The sequence below is a fragment of the Aquila chrysaetos genome, chromosome 15 (assembly GCF_900496995.4).
Source record: "Aquila chrysaetos chrysaetos chromosome 15, bAquChr1.4, whole genome shotgun sequence".
Lineage (NCBI taxonomy): Eukaryota > Metazoa > Chordata > Aves > Accipitriformes > Accipitridae > Aquila > Aquila chrysaetos.
In genome coordinates this window covers 15,658,742-15,680,710 of record NC_044018.1, presented here as the reverse complement: position 1 = coordinate 15,680,710, position 21,969 = coordinate 15,658,742, and the positions used below count along the sequence as shown (strand labels likewise).

General features: G+C 42.8%; 1 protein-coding gene and 1 long non-coding RNA gene across 5 annotated transcripts in view; one reads left to right on the top strand and one right to left on the bottom strand.

Annotated features, from left to right (window-relative positions):
- Positions 1 to 6,413, bottom strand: part of ROCK2 (Rho associated coiled-coil containing protein kinase 2) — a 110,726-nt gene extending 104,313 nt beyond the window's left edge. For 2 of the 4 annotated variants that reach the window (XM_030037574.2, XM_030037575.2), the window contains exon 1: positions 5,599 to 6,413. In XM_030037574.2, the coding sequence (XP_029893434.1) occupies positions 5,599 to 5,748 (150 nt within the window). In that variant the 5' untranslated portion in view covers positions 5,749 to 6,413. The remainder of the gene's footprint in view (positions 1 to 5,598) is intronic. The other 2 variants (XM_030037576.2, XM_030037578.2) reach the window with 1 other exon arrangement.
- A 9,040-nt stretch (positions 6,414 to 15,453) lies between these two features.
- Positions 15,454 to 18,121, top strand: LOC115351147. The gene is made up of 3 exons (XR_003926710.1): positions 15,454 to 16,320; positions 16,823 to 17,212; positions 17,829 to 18,121. It is a non-coding gene; the product is annotated as an uncharacterized LOC115351147 (long non-coding RNA).
- The last annotated feature ends 3,848 nt before the right edge of the window (positions 18,122 to 21,969 follow it).

Below are 21,969 nucleotides of genomic sequence, written 5' to 3'. Positions count from 1 at the left end.
ATATATGGTTTTAAAAAAATTTTTAATATTCTTCCATTATGTAAAACTCTACTACTAAGTTTCAATCACTTTCATCCTTAAAATCCAAGGTCAGTTTCTCTGTGGCAGCAATACAATTCCAGTCATATTTTGCAGATCAAATACTGGCAAGAAATCATCAACTGATAGCTGCAGAGATTGGTTACTGTGTTAGCATTTTTTTTCTTTTTAAATTAGGCAGCTTTCGTTATGGATTGCATTACTAGACAAATAGCTAAATGCTTTGGCATTGCTCTGCCATTAGCTGAAAACTGAAAACGTACTTAAAAAAAACAGGTTTTAATCAGCATTTGCACACATACCTCAACTGACACTGAGACTACTAATATTTGGAAAAGTAGAAAAGTTCCTGAATTTTTATTCCATCACATATGAAGCAGAAGACAACTGTGCTAATTTGGTATCCTGGCTTTTTCTTTTTCCCCTCTTAAGTTGTTACAAAGCTGAACAACTAAAGGATACTAATGACCCACTCTGCAGTCTGATCAATACAGGTGAAATACTGGGAGTGAACATTCCTCTTGTGAAAGCACACACAAAATCCACATTCATCTCATGGGTGGCAGTGAAAGTATTGAAGCTGAGCAAACTGGCGTTTTTGCTTTCTTAAACTAAATGTGAAATGCTTTAATCCTAGCGTGGAATAAAACAGAAGATAAGAACACCTAAAACTGGCAGAAAATAGAACTGTCCTCTTCCAGTTAACTATACTGCTATATATAAATCCATCACATGGGAACAATGAACAAAAGACAATTCTGTTTCTTTAAAGCTCATCTTTTTCAACTCTGCAGTAGATGTTCTGAAATTACAGATCAAAAATAGAAAATTTATACAGTCAGAAGCTAAGAGAGAAATAACAGCACAAGAACTATAACAAACAAGAAAAAAATTATTTCTTCAAGAACAGAGAATCATTTGGTCTTTCAACTACTTACTCTGCAATGACTTTCAGATCAGATCCTGCTAACTGCTACGTTTCCAGCTCTTCCCTGTGCTTGCTGGCTCAAATTAACACAACAGATTGTTCTTACTGATTCAAAATTATGTGGCAATAAATTTAGGAAAATGAGACAACTTTCATATTAAATATGCAACTGTCATAGTAAATATGAAACACTTTGAAAGCTCATCAGGCCAAAAGCCTGCAAAGGGGTACATGTGTGTCAGTCATGATGACCTGGAGACCCTGTATTAACAGAGCTCAGCCTAGTGTTCTGCTAAATTAACACTCTTGGTATAAAGTTGGTATCTATCCAGTTGATGAGATTGCTATGGACAGATGCACCTATTGAAAGGATCGGAGTCACAGCTGCATCTGCAACCCACTTTTCGTTGGGAGTAAAATTCTAGGGTGTCGATGGCAAGGATCAACTTAGATGAACATCTATTCAGGTTCAAACTACTCTAAATACACAGTTTACCTGTCAGCTTTATTTTAACAAAGAAATAAACAGCAAATTAGTTTGGTTTAGGTTTTGGGTTTTTTTTAATTTTAAGGCATGTATATTGAGACACTTAAGCACTCTTCTGCTAATCCTCTCTCCATTTCTTAGTCCACTATGAATGCATTCCCAGCGTAGCCCAGCACTGTGCTCACAATTTCACTGCTGCACTGCCTAATCAAGTTTTAAGAACATTTTCTTTCAAAGGCTGACACAACCGTAGCAGACCAGACAGAAGATACTCAACATTTTACTAGTGTAATGTCAAGGTTTAGCTTAATGCTAAAATCCTAAGGCTTGCACTGAACAAGACCAAAGGCAGACACCAGTTTCTTTCTCCAGGCAACTGCATTCAACTGCAGCTCCAGCAAAAGGACCAAGCAGACAACTGCAGGGAGGAGGATGATAAGATTTATCGGAGCCGTTCGTCACCACCATAAAACTCTAAAGTTGAGTTCAGCATGTGCTGAAGTGATACAATTACATATGGCAAGGAAGTGGAGGTCTGGATTAGTTTTACACAGCCTACATTGACCTATCTGCTCTAGTTTTAGAACACATTAAGCGTTCAGCTAAGACTTACCAATGCATGCTTAAATAACGTGTGTTTAATACTATATAAAACAACTCAGTTAATACTGTAGATAGAGCATATATGCAAAAGAATAAATGCACAAATGTATTTGAGAACCGTAGCTTAAATGTAGCTGTCAACTAGGAACTATTCAGTAGGAATGTATTTATAGAAGGGTTTCTTATAGATTACCCAAGGTCAAATACCATTTAGTGCTATCATCAATGTGTACATGCGGTACACATAAAAATGTCACTTCATTAAATTAGTGGATGACACAAACTGGCATAAAAGCAAGTAATAAGAATACAGTAGTTTTACAAAGTGATCTGCACAATCTAAATGTAATATACAAAACAGGTTTTCATGATCACTAATGCAACATTACACAACCAAAAAGAATACGAGACCATATCACAGAAAGTTGTGACAAATAAAAGTTATTTATCTTACCATAGGCAACGTAACACAGGCTTTCAACATGATACAATGACAAAAAGAGCACTCAGTGGATGTCTAAAGGAGGGTACAAAAAACACTACCCTTTGTAGATGTCTTTGCTGAAACCTATCATAGAACAGTGTATACAGTTCTAGCATTCCCATTTTCATCTCTTTATCAGACCAAAACCAGAAGAAACCCACCAAGTGCAATGGGTTTGAACCATACTAATGAGTAGGAAGTCTTCTATAATAATTTTGGTTTTAATTTAGCAGAAAAACATAGTGATAACCATGCCACACATTTCAATTTGAATTTTTTTAATAATTTTGCCTTCAAAACTAACTACCAGGACAAACTAAATGGTGAGCTCTCCATCTTTAATGACTCTGAATTTTTTCAAATTTTTTCAGTATATGTCTTTTTCAAAGATATATTTTAACCAAACACAAATGATTATGCTCAACACAGGCATAAACAGACAAGTGTTAAGGCATACAATATAGCAAAAATCACATTCAAAAATCTAACAGTCTCTCTTGAGCCCCAAAGGATGGGATGGAAGAAAAATAATCAATCAATGTATTTGACTTCATAGATTCTCCTGCTAAAGAAATAGGTGGATTTGGTCAGCCATCCTGTGGTCAGAAAGGTACACAAAGACAGTCTCTTCATTTAGAGCCACTGAATAAATTATGTCTTGATAGGCAGTGGAACTGGCTTATTACCTCAGCTTTTCACGTCTTTCAAATTTGCACCATGTGTCATAGATTAACAGTTACTTTTTTGGTTTTTTTACGGCTTCCCAAAAATAAAGCATGCACACAAAATGCAGAATAGCAGCTGCTTATGACTTTTTACAGTGTAAGGAAATGAATTCCATTTTGAATTCCATTCCACATTTTTAGTTTTGGTTATGTTATTTTTGGAGGATGAAATAGTGGCATTCCAGCTAGTCTTTTTAAGACTTTTTCCCTGACTCTTAGTTTCTGTTGCTGTATTTCTACTTTTAACTGAAAACACATTTCCACTTATGATAATTTACACTGAAAAGTGAGCTGTTTAGTAAACAAGTAAATTTTGCAATTTGAATATGATGTTTTCATACTCAGACTGCCTAGCAGAATGCCAATACAAAATTAATGTCAAATAGCATAAAGCAACAATACCAAAGCCCAAAAGAAAAGGCTTTTACAGGAAATCCATTGCAAATTTCCTAAATAAGAATAATAAATAAATAAACCTGAGGTAGTTCATTATTTCATACATAGACATGTTGAATGCACAAGCTAGGAAATTTGATTGAACAGCATTATATTACTTGCTGTTAATTTTTTAAACAATACTTACAGAAAGAGTGCAGAGAGCAAAGTGATGACCGTTACCATAAAAAAACCCATGCATTTACAATCCAGCTAACACTCTCCCATGGTTTGCTAATTTGTGCAGTATATTACACGAATTGGTCTATACTGTATGCATACAAAACGTTAAAAAAAAAAAAGTGCTAAGCAGCCCAGTCTCAATTTTGCAATTATGATTTCTCTTCAGAAACATAAACAGTTTTTAGTGTATCTAATCTATGTCCAAGGCAGAGGAGGCAAGAGAATAAAAGAAACACACTGTTGAGTATAAAAGCAGAGAGTGTGAAAAAGTCTACTGGGGTTAAGTATTAACCTGATGCATTTTTCAGAATGACTGTACTATTTTTAACTGGTCTTTTTTGGCCACAGGTCAAAGTTTTCCTAGCAAAATACCAAAGCGAAAATGCTGGGATCGAAGCCCAGAGGCAGCTCTCTTTGCTTTGGCCTAGGCGAAAACTTATCTGAATCCAGTTAGATACGTAGCAAGGTTTCCCACTCCCCTTCTTTGACTACTATGGGTGTCATTATGCCTCTGAATGTCTATGAGAGGAGTAATACAGGACTAAAGCCTCGAGAAGAACATTTTTTAGATGCTATAGGAAATTCCTATATTCTCCACACAGCACAGGCATACATACTGTTCAGTCAGTTCCTGTATTTTTGGCCAAACAGAACTGAGTCATTTGAAAGCAGAAAAAAAAAAAAAAAAAAAGACTCAGTGTAAGTGCCTTGAGCAACTCTTGGAAGGACTGGGATTCCCCCCCCCCCCTTTTCTGTTCCTCATAACTGGGACACATTGGAAATCTTTGGACAGACTGGAAATATAAGGTTTGAAGACCCTGAAGTTCAGTTAAAAAAAAAAAAAAAAAAAAATCAAGTCTCCCTCTCACTGCCTTTTCAGGGTTTGGATGTTTTAAATGGGGAAATATAACTCCCTTCCCACTCCTTCCTGAGGGCATGGATTTCTTACTAAAGGAAATTATATTTCATACACTCACACAGAAAAATGCTATTTGAAATAGGAGACAGACGAATCAATTTGCCCCAATGGAAAATAAACGTGACCCCACAGGACCCCCCACTTAAATTACTCCCTTAGGCGTGTCCTTTCCCTGAATTATTTCCACATCGCACAGCGAACCTCAACTTTACCAGAGGACGGTTTCACGGGGGGTTGAGAGGCTGGGCACCGGGTGCCCGGCAGCGCACACAAAGACAGGTACTTCGGGAACGGACACGCTATGATTACGAGGCGCGAAAGTAAACGATGTAAACGATGCTGGGAGAGAAAAAAAGGCGCTTTCCTCCCCAGGTCAGACCTTCGCAGAGCCATTTCTCACTTTCCCCGAAATAAGCTGTACCTAAACGGAGAGCGCTCGCTCTCGGTTCACAGCGCAGTCCCTCCACACGCACCCCGCCCCCCAAAAACAGCCCCCGGGGGGCGAGGGCCCGCTGCCCGCCACCTCCCCGCCCGGCGGGGCCCTCTCCTCAGGTGGCCGGGCGCCCCTCGCCCCGCTCGCCGGCGGCGTGGTCCGCCGTCCCCCCCCCCCGCCCCGGGGACGGAGCCGTCGTCCTCCCCCAGGAACGCTCCTCCAGGACGCGGGAGCCCTTTCCTTCCTTCCTTCCCCCTCCCTCCCGCCCGCCCGAGGCGAGGGCAGCGCTCCCTTTGTTACCCCGCCAGGCGCTTCCCCCCGCGGCGCGGCGCGGCCCGGCCCGGCCCGGCCGCCCCCCTCACCAGCAGGCTCTCCACGTTGACCGGCGAGCGCGGGTCGCGGATCATGGACTCCAGCTTCCTCTGGCGGCCCTCGAGCATCCCCGCCGCCGACTCCAGCGCCTCCGCCGTGAGGGGAGCCGCCGACATCTTCACCGCCGGCTGCTGGCTCATCCTCCGGCCCGCCTAGCGGCGGCGGGAGACCGTCCCCCGCTGCCGGGGAGGAGGGGACTGAGCGGGGTCGCCCGGCGGCGGGCCGGCGCCGGGCCTAGCGCGGCGGAGAGGCCGGGGGAAGGGCGGGGGCCGCGGCGGGCCGGGCCTGGGCGGCGAGGCGAGAGCAGAGGGCAGCGCGCCGCCGTTGGCCGCCTCGCGGCCGGCCGGGCATGAAGGGCGCGGGGAAGCGGCCGCTGCTCCGCCCGGGCGCGGGGAGAGGGAGGGGAGAGGTGGGAGGGCGAGGAGGGAGGGAGGGAGGGCGAGGAGGGAGCGCTTCCCGCCGTGCCCCCGCCTCTCCCCCTAGCTCGGGGCGTCCCTCAGCGGGCGCCGGCTCACTGCCCGCTCCCCGCTGCCGGCCGGGCCATCGCACCGGCCGACCGGCCCGCTCCCAGGGCGCAGGGAGGCGGGGAGGGAAGGGAAGCGAAAGGAAGGGGGGGGGGGAATCGCCCGCCGCGGAGACGCAGCCGGGCTCGGGGACTCTGGCTCCCTCTCCTCCGCCCCGTCTGCTGCTCGGGCGGGAGCTGCGATCCCCACCGGCCTCGCCTCGCCGCGCCGCTCACTCCATGCTGCGGCCGCCGCCCGCCCGCGGCGCCCTGCTCCTGCTGCCGCTGCCGCCGCTGCGCCCGCCCCCGGCCCGGCCTCCTCCTCCTCCCCCGGCCCCGCGCCGCGGCTGCGGCCTCCCTTACCCACAAGGCCCCGCTGCGAGCGGCGGCGCATAGCTCAGCGCTCACTCACCGCCTAACTATAACCCTGAGCTCAGCGCCCCGCGGCCGGGAGGGGAGGCCCGGGGCCGGGGTCGGGGCCGGGGCCGCCCCGCCGCGCTCAGCCCGCCGCCCGGCCGCAGCGCCAAGGTGACCTCCCGCTTCGCCGGTCGCTGAGGCAGCCGCTGCGGGCAAGGCCCGGCGGAGGGGCCGGGCCTGGGCACAGCAACCGGAGAGGGAAAGGGCTCTGTGGCCGCTGGGTGAATTTAGGCGCAGACCTCATCCTGCCCGCGTAGCGTAAAGCACACCAAAAAAAAAAAAAAAGTAATAAACATTTGAGAAAGTGGGTGAGCAGCATTTCGGGTGGAGCGGCAGTGCTCGGGGCACATACGAGAGGGAGGATGGAGAGCTAGAAGGTGAGGAGCTGTGCCAGGGAAGACGCAGACCTCCCTCGTCCACCCCGAGGAAGATGGACCTCCACACGCTGTGCCGGACGTGGCTGCGGCCACCTCGCCGCGCTCGGCGGGCGTTTCGAGGGGGCCTGGATGGTGTTTGCCAGACCCAGGCGAGAGCAGGGGAGGCTGTAGCGGGGAGAGTGCTGCCGACGGCCGAGCTGTGGCTGCGGGGACGGAGGAGGCGAGTTGGACGGCAGGGACGCGCCACGGGACGACGTGGTGAGGTAGTGGCCGAACCGTGGTTCCAGCGGCCCGGAGATGTGGCTGACGTTTCTGGGCAGAACCACGGAGACCGCAGAAGTGCCATCCGCAGAGGTGGAGGGACCTCGGGGAGGAAAGGTTAACGGTTTTATTGTGTTGACTTTCAGCTGATAGCTGGATGGATGTCAGTGAGCTGATGTCAGAAAAAATGGGCCAATATTTTAACTTGAAAGGAAGAGGAGAGGGAGTCAAAGAGAAGTAAATATGTGAGTCACTTGCATGGTTTTGAGTGAGATCACTCTCTCTGATATTCTGAGTCAGGGCCCTGGCGCTGAACAACCCCCCCAGCTTGAGGGAAGGTCAGATCTGAATATCAACCCAAACCCCAAAAGTGGATTCTCTTTTACAATCCACTGAATCAAAATCCCCAAACCTGACAGAAACGCACACGCACATGTGAACATGTTTTGAAAAGTCAAATTGGGCGTTGTGACTCACGATTCTTTTAGTGAACCACAGTGAGTTTTCTGACGGAATTGATGAAAATCTGTTTGGGAGAGGCACTGTTTATTTATATCGTAGGACTGCTTCATCCCCAAAACAGATTAGGATCCACTTTACTGCAACACCAACAAAAAAAATCATGTAATTTGCTCAAGCATTTAACTTTACAATGAGATAAAAGAAGTAGGTGCAACAACTGGTAGGATTGCTGCTAGGATTAGGATGTGGGTACTAGTAGGATCATAAAGTTACATGGCCTAGCATGTCCACCATTAAAAGCTCTAAATTACCTAGAAGAAACATGATTCTTCACGTACAGCCTACTCATTGGCAAATTTCTTGTAAGCAGCACAGCAGAAATGTTTCGGGTTTTTTAAGAAGGGATTTAAAATGGGTTTGGACAAGAGACCAAATGTGGGGAGTGTGCCTCCAGTGATCAATAAAGAGCCAGTGCTGGGTTTTGCTAATGTCAATAGCACTTTTGGGGGTGATTTCAATGAGCTTTGAGTCAAGCACCAGGTGATGCGAAGGTCTAAGCTCTCAGTTTCCCCTTGGCTATAGGCAAGCTGCTTCTCTTTTCCTCTGTTTTTCTTATCTGTAAAATGAGCTTTGTAAAAACTAATCTTTATCTAGCTTATATGATTTAGTGACATTGTTCAGGGCACTATTTAAACAAAGGTAACAAATTCTTAAATGAGCATAACAGCCCTTTCTGCATACAGAAAAAGTGTGATTGTGACTTCAAAAGCAAGTGTGTAGAAACAGTACCTTCTTGAAATTCTTGCCCAATAGATCTGTTCCTCCAGCCTTCAGGACATGTCTGTTTACTGACAAAACAAGTTTTACTCTGTTACAGGGACAAATTGACAACGGCAGTCAGCTGAATTCCTTTGTACGACACGAATCCTCAACAAAATCATCAGCAGAAACTTTATTGCTGGTTATAAGTGATTAAGTGGCAAAAAGAGTACGTAGAATGTCAGCTCCTCCCCTCGGTATTTGCAAACCCCACTGTTTTTAACATGTCCCAAAGGAAAAATAACACCACCTTCTGCAATCTTTTTACAGTTCTAGCTTTTCTGCCTTTAGTGGCAGGTATCTCTTAGGATAACACCTATCCCTAACAATGACCATCTAAGGAAGAACTGTTTTTACTTGGTCTGCATACAGTAGTTTTGAAGTCCAATGCAGTGAATTGTCAAATGTTATCTGCCATGTTTTGCAAGGCAAAGTCCAAGCCTTCCAGCGTGCATGCTGCAGCTTTAAGCCTATGGGTCCACAGTTGGATCCTTCACCTCTCTCTCTACTCCCTGAATGCCGTTTAACTCTTTAGGTGTCTATGGTCCAAATATGTCTTAGGTGTCCCGAGGCAGTCGGGAATTTGCTGTTGACCATTTTCAGAACTGGCTGCACTTTCATGAGCAGATTTGTAAGAAGTTGGTAAACTGGGCTTATTGGTTAAAAGTCATCAGCTTCAGGTCATTCCTTTAGGGTATTCCATAGGGATCAAGTCTTCTCAGGAGGAAGAGAGATTTGGCTCTGGACTTCAGGCATGCTTTCACTAGTAGCTATTGCAAAAGAAGAAAAAGGAGACAAACCCCCCATCGGTGCATCTGTTTTAGGAGAATGGGCTGCTGTGTTTTTAGCACTTGCTGCTGGCTAGTTAAGGGTTTTGCAAATCCTCTCCCTAGGCTCCCACTCTCTGCAGGTATTGTATAGAGAGCATAAAAGCATTACTGATGGGGGGAGTTGATTCTACTAACTGGTAGAGTCCCTAAAATTGAGGGTTAGCATCTCATGTGGATCTAGTCCATTTTTGTGTTTTCCAGATGGGTAAACAGAGGCATAGAAAAGTTAAGTGAGTTGCCAGTGATCTCATGGACTATCTCTGCCTAGGGACATGAATTGACTCTCACCCTGAATGAGAACCAAATGGTGACAACAGAGTAAGAAGGACAAAAAAAACCAATAGTCCAAGCAAATACACAGTCTTTGAAAGCTGCCAAAATTAAGCCACGTCAAACTGGTATGGGCAAAGGTGCATAACTATCATCCCTCCCCGCTGGGGCGTCCAGGACGCCGCACTGACGGTTTGAGCGTCACGGGCGATCATTGTTGTGGTGATGGAAATAGGACAAGAGGTGGTTTTTTTAGATAATGAGGTCTCAAGACTTTGGAGGTTGTACCTAAAGATTGTCATTCTACGTCCAGAAAATAATTTACATTTACTTCAGTAGCGTAAGGGTTTCTTTATTTTTAGATTCATAAATATGAAATAGGGATGGAAAGGAATGTAAGTTTATTGTGTTTTTTTTTTTTTAATTTTATTTTAGTTTGCTTTCTCACATGCTAGTGTTTAATCAGTCTAAGGGTTAATAAATTATTTTTCTGGATTAAAAATAAACCCCTTTTCCTTCATTTTAGGTTAATGAAAACAGATGGGAAGAAAGGTACATGACTTTGTATCTGTGATACAAAGCACATGTTTTTAAAGGAGTGGCAAAGTCAGCCACAATCAATCATCATCATAGTTGATTTTCTGATTCCAGTGTTGTCTTGGTGCAAATACTATAGTTATGTAACGTCCACAAAAAAAACATTTTTTAACATTCTTTCATTTAATTCATAGTAGAGCATCTGTTGCATTGCAACTAGCGGCTTTAAATACAAGCAGCTTTTCAAACCCCATGTATTTCCAAACCAGCCCTCAGTAAGAATGACACTACCACATCAATCACTAGCACAGACCAGCTATAAAATTACAAAACCACTCAGCCATCTGTATAATTAAATGCAAACCAAAGTAATCAAGCAAATGTTAAAGAAAATATCTTCATATGGTAAACTTTATAGGTAAAGGCCTACATCTGCTGTTTCTACTTGGGAAGGAATATATCTTTGTCTCCGATAGGTATGCCAGGTATCATTGCTTCCCACTCTTTCAAACAGCATTTACAGCTGATAAATGCAGAAATGTTAGTTGGTACTGTCTGTGCTGTGTTGAATTCAGTATCTTAAACACAAATACCAGAGGATCAAGAAAAGGAGGCGTGAAACAGAAGTGGCTGCGTAATGCCTGGGTGTGCCCTGACAACGCAGGGCTTGGTCTCTGCCCATCTTTTAATTGGTTACATAATTCTCCCCAGCGAACTAACATCGCTTTTGTTAATAAGGTAGTTTCTTGGATGCATTGGGAAGACAGAATGAAATTGAATCTAGGTTAATTGAAATGCTTACCTGATGTTGATGTGCCAGATTCTCTGCTCTAAGTCTCAGGAGGAAAGTTGCAGTAAGCATAGCTTGGAGAGTAAGGACAAAGTGACCTCAAGTTTTCTTTTGCTGCTTTCTGCATTTAGGCAAAGCTTAGGGCTCTCTGGCCCATAGGCCTAAGTCACAGCAGTTCAGGGGGCTGCTCTGATTTATTAAATCCTCCCCGTTGTGCTGTCAGTAGGCTGCTTATGCCTCACAGTACCTTGGAGCAGAGGAGGGTTTCTGCCACTCTTACTTCTGCTGTGAGGATTATCTCCAGCACTTCCTTTACATGACACATTGTAAAGGTTGCAAAATTGGAAGCGTGCAGGGTACAAAGCTGCTGGTCCCTTGGAAGTGCTGGCCGTAGCATCTCAAAGCTGTTTCTGCCTCCTTTTAATTCTGATAAGGGGACTAAGGATTGATTCAGTCCTGTCACTTGCATGCCTGTAATATTTATCTCTTCCAGTGACCATGTACCCATATGAACACAAGCATTTCTGATTGATAGTTTATTCTGGATTTAAGATCAAACATTTAAACACCTGCTTCCCAAAATGGAACCCAAAGTCCAGGATTGGGCAAACAGGCTCCTTACAGAAAACCTGAGGAGAATCAGACATGTTAGAAAGGAGTGCCCAACTGCATACTGAACAGAACTTGTTATAAGAGATGAGCCTGAAGCCCTATGTTTTCCCAGATGACATGTAATCTGAACCAGCATCTCCATCCTGATCCGATCCATAATTCTTTAGCAGAGTGAGAACCCACATATGTATTCTCCGTTCTCTGTCCGGTGGCAATTCGTGCTGCATATTCCACCTCCAAATAAAGTTTGTAGCCACTGTCTTGCAGGTTTCTGTGTGGTTTTGCCTCTTTAAGGATGCATTCTGCTGAAGCAATCTTTATGCAGTAAAAATGCATTAATAAGCAGACAAAGAGGCCAGGAAGAAAAGGCTCTCTAGCCTGTCGATGAGAGCACTCAGCAGGGTGGAGGCAGAGAGGTAGATAGCAAACTTAGCGACCTTCACAGTTAGATGGCTATTGAGAAGAGTATTTTTGGATTGGGATCTTGGATTTTGGTCTAAGAACCATTGTAGGCACCTAATAAATCCTTCTTTTGATCTGGCCTTTGGCCATAAGTATGCAGGAACTGGCTTGGAAAGTGACAGTAAAACCCTGGGCACCGAACACTCCCCGCAATTAGGGAGAAATGCCAGTAGAAGACGACTTGTATAGAATGGGCTGAATAAAGATGATTATTGCTGTAGTTCTGTGTGTATCTCTGAATACCCACATTATGTGACTCCGCATTAGCACTGTCATTCCTACGATCTGCTTTTCATCAAGACTTAGCTACTGTTAATTGTGGGGAAAACAAGCCAGTCTAGCTGATACTGGGGTGTAAACAACTACAGTTGCTGTGCCTACTCTTGGGGAACTTGCAGGGCTGTAAAATAGGAATAAAAAGAGTTGTGAGTGCACTAGTGAAGACGTAGCTTTGCAGATAAGGATTTACACTCTTGGAGAAATTACATCATTTTGTATTTAAACAACATCAGAGTTGAGCAGCAAAGTAAACACTCAGCACAGAGAGGGAGGGAAAGAAAGAAAGAAAAAGACTATCCAGGAACCATATTTTTTTTCTTTCTGTTTGGAAAAAATACGATTTTCCTATTTCTCCTCATTTTGTCCAACAAGAAGGACAGTCTTATTTAACAACCATTATTGCTAGGCTTTACTCTCAAATAGTAAATGGGACAACTGTGTGAAGAGGCTAGTGTAGAGGTGATCTCAGTTTTGCCTCAGTCCAAATGAATACTTCATCTAGGCTTTGGTGATGGGTGATGATGTTAAAACAAAACACTATATGGATAAGCAGGATTGAGGTATGAAAATGAAAATGGCCATAGAAGTGGTAATTACAACCAAATTGGAAGAAAAACGTAGAAGATTTTAATAAATTTGGTATCAGATAAGTATCAGAATTCTGAGATTACTAAAATTACATCTTATTTTCCATAACAAGTGATTTTCAAATGAATTACTATCGCCAGGATAATGCCATATGATTGAAAATAGTAAGTATAGATCTGTATCTTAAAAGGAGACAAATATGACAGTTATCAAATTCCTTCTGTGACCTCAGTAGCATACAATGTTTAAAAGCACTTTTCTAACAAATAACAAAGATATGGAAGAAAATAGGAAACAGTCTAAATGTACACCATACTGGACTAATCGCAGCTATAAAATAATGGCCAAAAAAAGTGCAGCTGATCTTATTTACCTTGTCTTCAGTAACTAATTTGATACGGTAAAGCTGGAGTTACTGGGAATTATTAAGGGGACTTTTAAAGTACATTCCTTGTAGGAGATCCATCTATAAAACGTTCTGGAGGCTAACTTACTGTTCCTAAACTACAAAGAACCAACTATAGGTTAGAGTGCAATGCCTTATGGGGTGAAATAGGAGGGTATTTGTTGAATGCTTGAAGATTTGGATTGGTAGGAATTATAAGGACCAGTCTTGGTCCGTCTTGTTTAACATTTTGAAATTAGAACCTTTTTGTTTACCAGCATGAAATCAAGGAGCGTGCTGCCAATGCTGCCTGTTTGCATAGAGTCAGAAGACGACATCAATAGAGGGTTGAGGGCTGGGATATTGCTTGGAAGATCTCGATCATCTTAATGACGGGAATGATAGAAATAGGATATAATTAAATGGTACAGTCTATAGAGGGATGTGCCCTTGGGGACTAGTCTGATACAAAATGGGAACTTATCATTTGGAAACAGCTGAAGAGAAATACTTCAGACTTCCATTATTTGATGGAAATGTGGAATTAAAAAGGGTAAATGGTATTGTAAAAGTTAACAAAGAAAGATACTCAAGTAAGATAGGGTAAGGGCAAGATCAAGATCAAGTAAAAACACTGCTGGGACATAAATAGTTCCATTCACCTGTATTGAAGGAGAGGAACTGAAATTGGGAATTGGGCAGGGATAAAGGAACAAGGCGGCCTGTTTTATATGAATTAACTCAATTTGCTAGGTCCAGCAGAGTGGTGACTGAGAATATGGTGGTGTCTGTAGATACACCAAAGAAGTCAACACCAAGGAGACTCAGAGCTCTGTACGTTACAGAAAAATGCTGGCAGAAGAAATACATATGTAAACTGGCCACGAATAAGCTTAGATGGGAAATAAGAAAGTTTCTAGCTATAAGTGATGGGGTTTTGGTACAACCTTCATCCAAGTAAAGGCAGCAAGAAAATAACTACCTGCAGCATGATCAGTGCATTTTGAAAGGGCTGTACGATGTGGTGACTGGCATCGTAGGGACTGGAGTCGGGAGCCCTGAACGTTGTTCTCAGTTCTTTGTTTGTGTGGCTGCAGACAATGGTTTGTAAGAAGTGTAGTGCAGCCTGGATGAAAGTGAAACCAAAATATTTCATGACCAGCTAAAGACTTTATGGAGGTTGCATTTTTGTTCAAAACCCACAGTGAATATAATAAAAACCAGCACAGTTTGGATGTAACCAAACTGGCTGTTTTTCCTTGCTGAAAGGAAATAACCTGAAGGTATTTCTTTACGTGGACCATTAAATGTTCTGTTTGATCTGATGTAGAATATTTGCTCTGGATGATTGAAAGAAGAGAGACGGTCTCTTTTTTTAATCTCATAGCATGGAGATACTTAGGATAAGGAAGTCCTACTTTTGTCCAAGGGAATGTGAAGCAGAATTCTACTTCTTAGAAAGCTCTCAAAGGACTGGGGATGCCTGAAGTGGGAGAAAGGGGAAATTCTTCCTTGCGTTGAAGCTGTTGCCCTGCACAAAGGCACCGAGTTCGTTGGGTCAGCAAGGAGGAGCATGAGAATCATGGCTTCCCACCCTGGGAACCAGCATGCTCCCTTGGGAGGTGTGTCCCCATCCCTCTCCATCTGGACAAAATCAAAGTGGTAACAGGAAGGACTGAGCGTAGCCTGCCTCAAAACAGCCTCTGCTAAGGGGTCCCTGCTACCTAAGTAAATGCTCTGATCATTGAGCTGTTGGGTAATTGGGGACTTTCCTCCAACAGAGTTTATCCCCTCCTTTGTTTTTCTTTCAGCCAAAACTATTCAGCAAATTTGAAGCAAATAGTTTAGACATGACTGAAACCACATTTTCCGGGGAATTAACTATTAAAATAAATAAATAAATCACCCAACTCTATTACCACTTTTAAAATCTATGGTGCTTCTTTTCCAACTAAATTAAAACACATTTTTATCTTTTTTTAAGCATAAGAGTTCAACCCATCTACTCAGCCAGGGTAATAACTTAGGGCTTATTGATTATGTTCTGGGGTGCATAAGACCTATTATAGCACTTACAACTAATGCTTATTTCTTCAGCTCACCAGTTTTTTCCTCTCTTTGCAGCCCCTTTTGTCCCATCAGTTCCAACAGTCGGCCCTTGTGTGTGGGGGGGTACTCTTCACTATTAAATATTCATCCTTTTCTAGTCAACTAATTTAGAACTAATAAAAAAATAAAAAATAAGTACTTTTGTCACTGAGTATACTGCTAACTTGTTGATAGTTTAAATAGATTATGCCATGCCACAATATACAAGCTAAAGCATAGGAAACAAACAAACAAAAGGATGTATCTAGCTGTAGTTGATAAAAATGTAGGAGATGTTGCAGTAAAACAGAATTCCAGCTCTGAACCAAGTGCTGGATGCGATGCTGACTGCAGAGCGGCAGCATGAAGAGAGATTTCACTACAGAAAGGAACAAAATTTGGGGTTCTCAGAATTTTCCAAGCAGCTGTCCAAGATTCCCCCATGACCAGTATCGCAGGCAGGCAGCTGCATAGCCCACAGAGTCGGTTGGCTCGTACTGCCACAGCCCAGACCCCCGATCTTCCAAGACCTGGAAGCCCTTCAACTTGGGCTGTCAAAAAGACTTGGGTGGACCCTGCCTCATGTGCTGGAAGCAAAGCGGCAGCGAGGGATCTGGGGGGAAGGCCTTTGCTTTCCGCCAAATTGGAATTTGATCGTGGAAAACCGATCACCCAGAAGATTTCCTATCAGCTCACTCGGACCTTGCGGCGCACTGGCGTCGTGTCGCATCTTCCCAGATCGGTAGTTTCCAAATACTTTCCCACGGCCACGGCGAGCAGCCCCCCGACACATTCTTTACGGCATTTTCAGTTACGGTTTGCTGCTGCATGGAATTTGCAACGGGTGGGAAAGGTGAAGCGGTGGTCGGGGAGCCCGACACCCCTCTAGTGGCCCCGCAGGCTCCGGGAAGGCGGCGGGCGGCTCCGGACCTCCCCGGGACCCGCAGGGATGCGGGCCGGTGAGCCAAGGCGCTCCTCGGTAGAGTTGGGTCTTGGCGCGCTGTGCGGCTCGGGATCTGTCTGACGTAAGTGGGTAAGGAATGGCAGATCATTTCTCCCTTTTTTCCCTTTCACCAAAATTGCCCTGGAAACTCGGCACCAGTTTGGGCTGTTTAGAGTGTTTATTTCACGCAAGCCACGATGCTGGAAGGATGTACCCATTTCAGGTCCTCTCTGGCCACTGTAAAAAAGATGTACTGGGAGATGAAAAAGGGGTGAGGAAGGGGTTAGTCCTACCTCTAAGCTTTTTGGAATGTCAGATTATTTAACCTAGAGAGGGAACGATTTTGTCATTGTAGAAAAAAAAAGTGAGTTCTACTGAATATTAATCAGATGTTTCAGATTTTCCCATCCCATAATACAAGACTGATCGGATGCCGAAGGAAAAAAATCCTCAGTATATGTAAAATAAATATAAGGAACATTTATTTGTACATTTGTACACTTTGGCTTCTCAACTGAAATTGACAATAAGATGCTAATTTTGATTATGTGTTCGGAACATTGAATTTATTTTGCCATTTAATTTGTTAAAGGACATGCAGTAAATACCGAGAGCATCATTAAGCCCTGGGGCAGCATCTTTCAAGATAGCAGAGAGTTTTCTGGTGCCATCTTCAGGGAGAACGCTCTTCTAGGGCACCTGGGAGGTCCTGGCACCCACCGTGACTGCTTCATGAGGCACAGCAGCAAGTCCAAGGACTGACCTTGTTGGTGCTGGCCAAGCGTCCTGTGGAGGGTCCTGGGGAAGCTGGTACGCTCTTGGGAGTCACTGCAGAGCAGAACTGATAGGAGTTTGCAAAGGAGATCAAGGCAGTCACCCCCTTTTTGCAAATGGGCACAGCACAGAGGAATGATTTGTCCAGAGGCAGCAAGCCACCTGACAGCAGCGTGATGTGGTGCTGAAAGGATATATGGGTTTATATGTAAGTAAAACTGTCCTCAGAGGACAGCCCACACTGAGATTCTCTCTGTTATGGAAACGGAAACCCCAAATCTCCTCCTTCTGATAATCATAGTTCTGTATCTCAGTAATTCGTCTGTACTACCAGTATTACCATTGTGAATCCATGGTTACTTTTAAACTGAGAATTCCCTATACAAAATATGGACTTGTAACAGTTAGCTCCAAGTATAATTTATTCGGCTTACTCGTGCCCATTTCAAAGCCACTGTTAGCTGTCAATAAAGCACACGGCTGAATGACTACTTCTAGCTGAACATCGATTTTGTTAAACTGATCAGAAGCGATTAATTGAATGAACAGACACCATCCTGATCAGGTTTTGATTTCAAAGGTGATAAAAAAATTCTTCAGTGGCATTGGGAGGATTTTTTTTCCCTTTACAGCTGTATCATTTTCTCTCCAAATCATAAACACCATTTTGCAGACTTCCCTCCTTACCTCCCAAAAATAGTTCCCACTTTTCAATTTAAGAAATGGTCCATTGGCATAAAGCCAGCAGCAGGAGCATAAATGCCTGAGAAGTTTTCAGGCAACATCTATGTAAACAATTATTGTTGTCTTGTTTTCATTTCTAGGCAACAGATCCTGAGAGACATACACAGCATACAGACAATATCTGGACAGCCTTCCAACCCCTTCTCTCCAGATTATAACAGTCTGTATTTTCTCCATGTATAAAGGAACAGTATTTTACAATTGGGAATAGAAGATATTTTCATTTGGAAGATACTTGTTTTTAAGACTCTATGAAGTGATCATCTAATGTCACAAATTTAATTCCGTTTTGAAAAGAAGTAAGATTCCTGAGCTTTGATCTGCAGTGAATTTTTAATAGTCTAGAGTCTTTCAGACTGGGAGAAACACATAATTAATCAATAAATACACAGTAATCCATATTTTCCTTTTGTGCTATTCACTGGCCCAGGGCTGTCAGTGTTTTTGATACTTTCCAAACAAATCAAAACCACTGATTTGTGCATTGAGACTGCCAACTGATGTGTCAACTTTGGCAGTTGAAAGACTGACATTTGTATTTATCCCTTTATTCAGTTCTCCAAGAAAAATCTGCAATTAAGACTTGTTTGATCTCAAAAGAAAGGCAACGCTGATGTTTCACAGTATTTTGCTTTTATTTTCAAACCTCAAATCACAGGAAGAATTGATGTTGCAGTTCTTGAGGCAAATCTCTGTATTTCCCTTGTGACTATTCTCCCAGGATGGGATCATTTTGCATCATTTCAAAGGTGTTTGTTTTCTCTGCAGCTGAGTAAGGACAGAAATCATCATCTCCAATAGCTTCTCACCAGTTTGAAGGCCTTGCACACATTGCTGGGCAGTTAAAGTTGAATCTGTCTCTAACACCAGGGGGATTTTTGCCAAAAGAAATTGTTTCCTACACAAAACTAAAGTATTACCGGCACTGGCGATGAGAACATTGCTTGGTAAAAAGATTCTTTCACAGTTTGTGGGGAGTAGCATTACCAAGTAAATCTTGGTTCTCTGCTCCCGACTACAAATTCTGTGCAACCTGCTTTAGTGTAAGGGTTGGAGACAGCATGTGGATATTGTCCTGTTTTTGTAGGTGCTTTAGGGATCATGGAGAGGTCACAACTAACTTTGGGGAAGCTTGGTTTGATCCTTGAGTCCCCAGCTATCAGCAGAGTGTCCGATGTTACTCAGAGTACTTTCATAGCTGCTGTATGGTCAGGAAGAAAGGGTCTGAATGTTCATGAGTCTCACCAGGGGAAAATGGGAGTTTGTTCGTTCGTTCATTCATTCATTCGTTCATTCCACATACAATTTATTTTCTGGACACTTCTGAACAAGAGCACAGGCAGAGTACAACCTAGCAGATGAGAATGTCAGAAGTCAGTCTCATCACAGTTTGCAGAAAGGTGGCTCTTACCAATAACAGCCTTAGAGACACTGTGTGTCCGCCTTTTCAAAATCAGATTAATGCCTTCCCTCCTTCCACATGCCATGCTAAAATTTTACCACTTGCACTATTTAGTAGGGTATGTTTCATACAGGTACCCACATTCAAGAACTTCTTTTTGTGTGCTTGTGAAGAAAATATAGAGGTAGGTACCTGCCTACAAATAGCTACCACTGCAAATAACGAGGGAAATTCTCGCTTTGCTGATGTTTCCAGATCCAGAGTTCTTCTGTTTGAGTCCCAGCTGTCTCACAAGTATTTTGGTCATGCTAAATCTCAGCCAGAGATCTCGATCTTTAGAGAAGTATGTATCTAGCTTCAACCTTTACTGTTAATGACTGGTACAATAAACATGGGGCCTATTGACCTTGTTTTACTCTTCAAGTTTGCAGGTACTTGCTTCTTAACTTGCACTTAAAGGTCTGGGCCCATCTCTAATTTACAATCCCCTTTAAAACTTTATTATCCAAATAAATTCTGAAATGCTTTTACTGGACTTTGAACTTCTCTTCTGACCGATAACTTTTATTTTCGCATTTGGAAATGAACTTTTCTAATGTTGAGGTCACGGTTTGTGCACACAAATGTTATCCTAGATTTAGGAGCCAGCAAGCCTCTTAAGAATTTGTATGCCTTGTAATTAAAATATATATAGAAACAGGTTTTCCCTTTCTGAGCTTGCTGAAACTTTATATCTGATCAGACACCTTCCTAATTTGCAAGAAAAGCTATCAATTTTTGTTTCATTTTTCATGACATGCGCTTTGGCTGCATGTTAGAGAAGCAACAACTACTGCTCTAACCTGCATGTGATGTTTTTATGATTATAGATGGAAAAGAAAAAAACCAAGTTCCTTAGAAAATGACAGCTGTACCACCAAAATTGGTTGTCTGTCTGGAAAAGAATATTGCATTATCTAAAAGCAGATCTGTGCAGAATCTACAAAAGACTGAAAGCAAAACTGTTCCAGGAACTTGAATAGCTTCTTGCAGATTTTTAGATTCCTGAAGTTTTCATTTGAAGTGCTAAGTCTTCCTTTTGAAGAAGGATGCTATGAAATGTTAGAGGCCTAATAAAAGTCAATAAAAGACTAACAATGTCCTGCGCTTGTATCTTTTGAATTTGCTGTTACAACTTCTAGGATCATCCCCCGTAGCCCCATCACTTCATCCAGGGGCGGTTACAAACACTACCTCATTCACAGATCACCTTGTGAGAAGCTACTGTAAGGCGGCGTGTACGCGGCGGGTATCCAGACAGCAGAGCTACCGGCCCTTAGACAGCCCACCATCAGGCTGGAATGGGATGGAACGAAGGGAAGGAACCACATGTGAGATACATGGAGAGAACCAGGCTTGTCTCTCTCTCTCTCCAAGCATCATGAAGATTTCCTTCCGAACATATACTATGCTTTTTTACAAACGAGTATCCCAATCCTTCAGTAAACATCTATGTGAGAAGCCTCGTGTAGATTTATATAAACCGTACAGAACCAAGTATAATTTATGTGATTTTAGCCTCAAATTACCGCTGGCACATCAGAAGTGGAACTGAAAATAGCAGATTCCTGCTCTGGATAAACACTTCAGCAGTGACTTAAGTCCCAGCTTGGTGCCAGAGCCAGCCTATACACCAAGATCGCAGAACACACAAAGGTTTAAAGCTTGCAGTCAGCTCCAGCTACTCGGGACCAGCCGATTATCTAGCAAGCAGGCTAACTTCACCACTGAAAATTACAACAGCTAAAGTGACTTTTGAAATCAGTGTAATTTAATTATGTGTATAAATGAGGCTCTTCACACAAAACAAAAAGATTACTCAAAGTGAAGGAATCTGCTGTCTTTTAAGTGCTTTCCAAAAGATAATAATTTAAAGGAATCTTCTCTCTTCTTTACAAATCACATTATTTAAAAACTGCAATTCACATCTGAAAACTCTGACAAGTAATTGCCCATACCAAATAAGGGCCGAACTGGCAGCCAGCAGCGTTTGTTCCAGTTACAGAGTCAGCAAAACCAGGCCATTTTATAATTACAGATCCTGGCTGTTGCTATTGCTGATTAATGCATTTAGATGCTCAGCCATTCTTATTGAAGGAAAGACAAAAACATTATTAGAGCTTTTTAATTTATTACAGGCATAGTCTTCAAATAGCCAAGGGAAGTGCTTACACATACAAATACGGTGAAAATGGACAGATATGGACTCAACAAAAATACTTTAATCTTAATAACCTTTCAGAAAAAAAATCAAGCATTATTATACAAATTCAGAGTAAGGTCCTATCACATTTACTTTTTAAGTGAGCTTGTAACTTGTATTTAAGTTCAGCATCGCTCAGTAACTTTTCCTCAAGTTCAAGTCTAATCTTTTCAGCTAGTTCACGTACTGCTCTTACACAGTACACTGTTTTCCAGTATTGCAATTGGATAATACTGTACATATCCGAGTAGTAACAACAAAGTGATTTCAACTTCAAAAGTCCATTTGTTCCACTGAAGGTGCACTATTAAAACAATGTATGTATTTAAGAAAATAATTATAACTATCATATTACAGCTTCTCCCATTTCACTGTGATAATTGTGTAGCTTGAAGTTAAAAAATGAATTCTACAGCTAGAAAACCCCCACAAAGGAAGAAGGAAAAACAGAATCACTAGAGATCTGTTCAAAATGAAAAATCCTAATGTTTCAATTAAAAAAAGTATGTTCTGCTTTTGAAGGCAGACTTACTTAACATTTATAAGATGATTATTTTGTAAAAGTGTACTTCCTTAC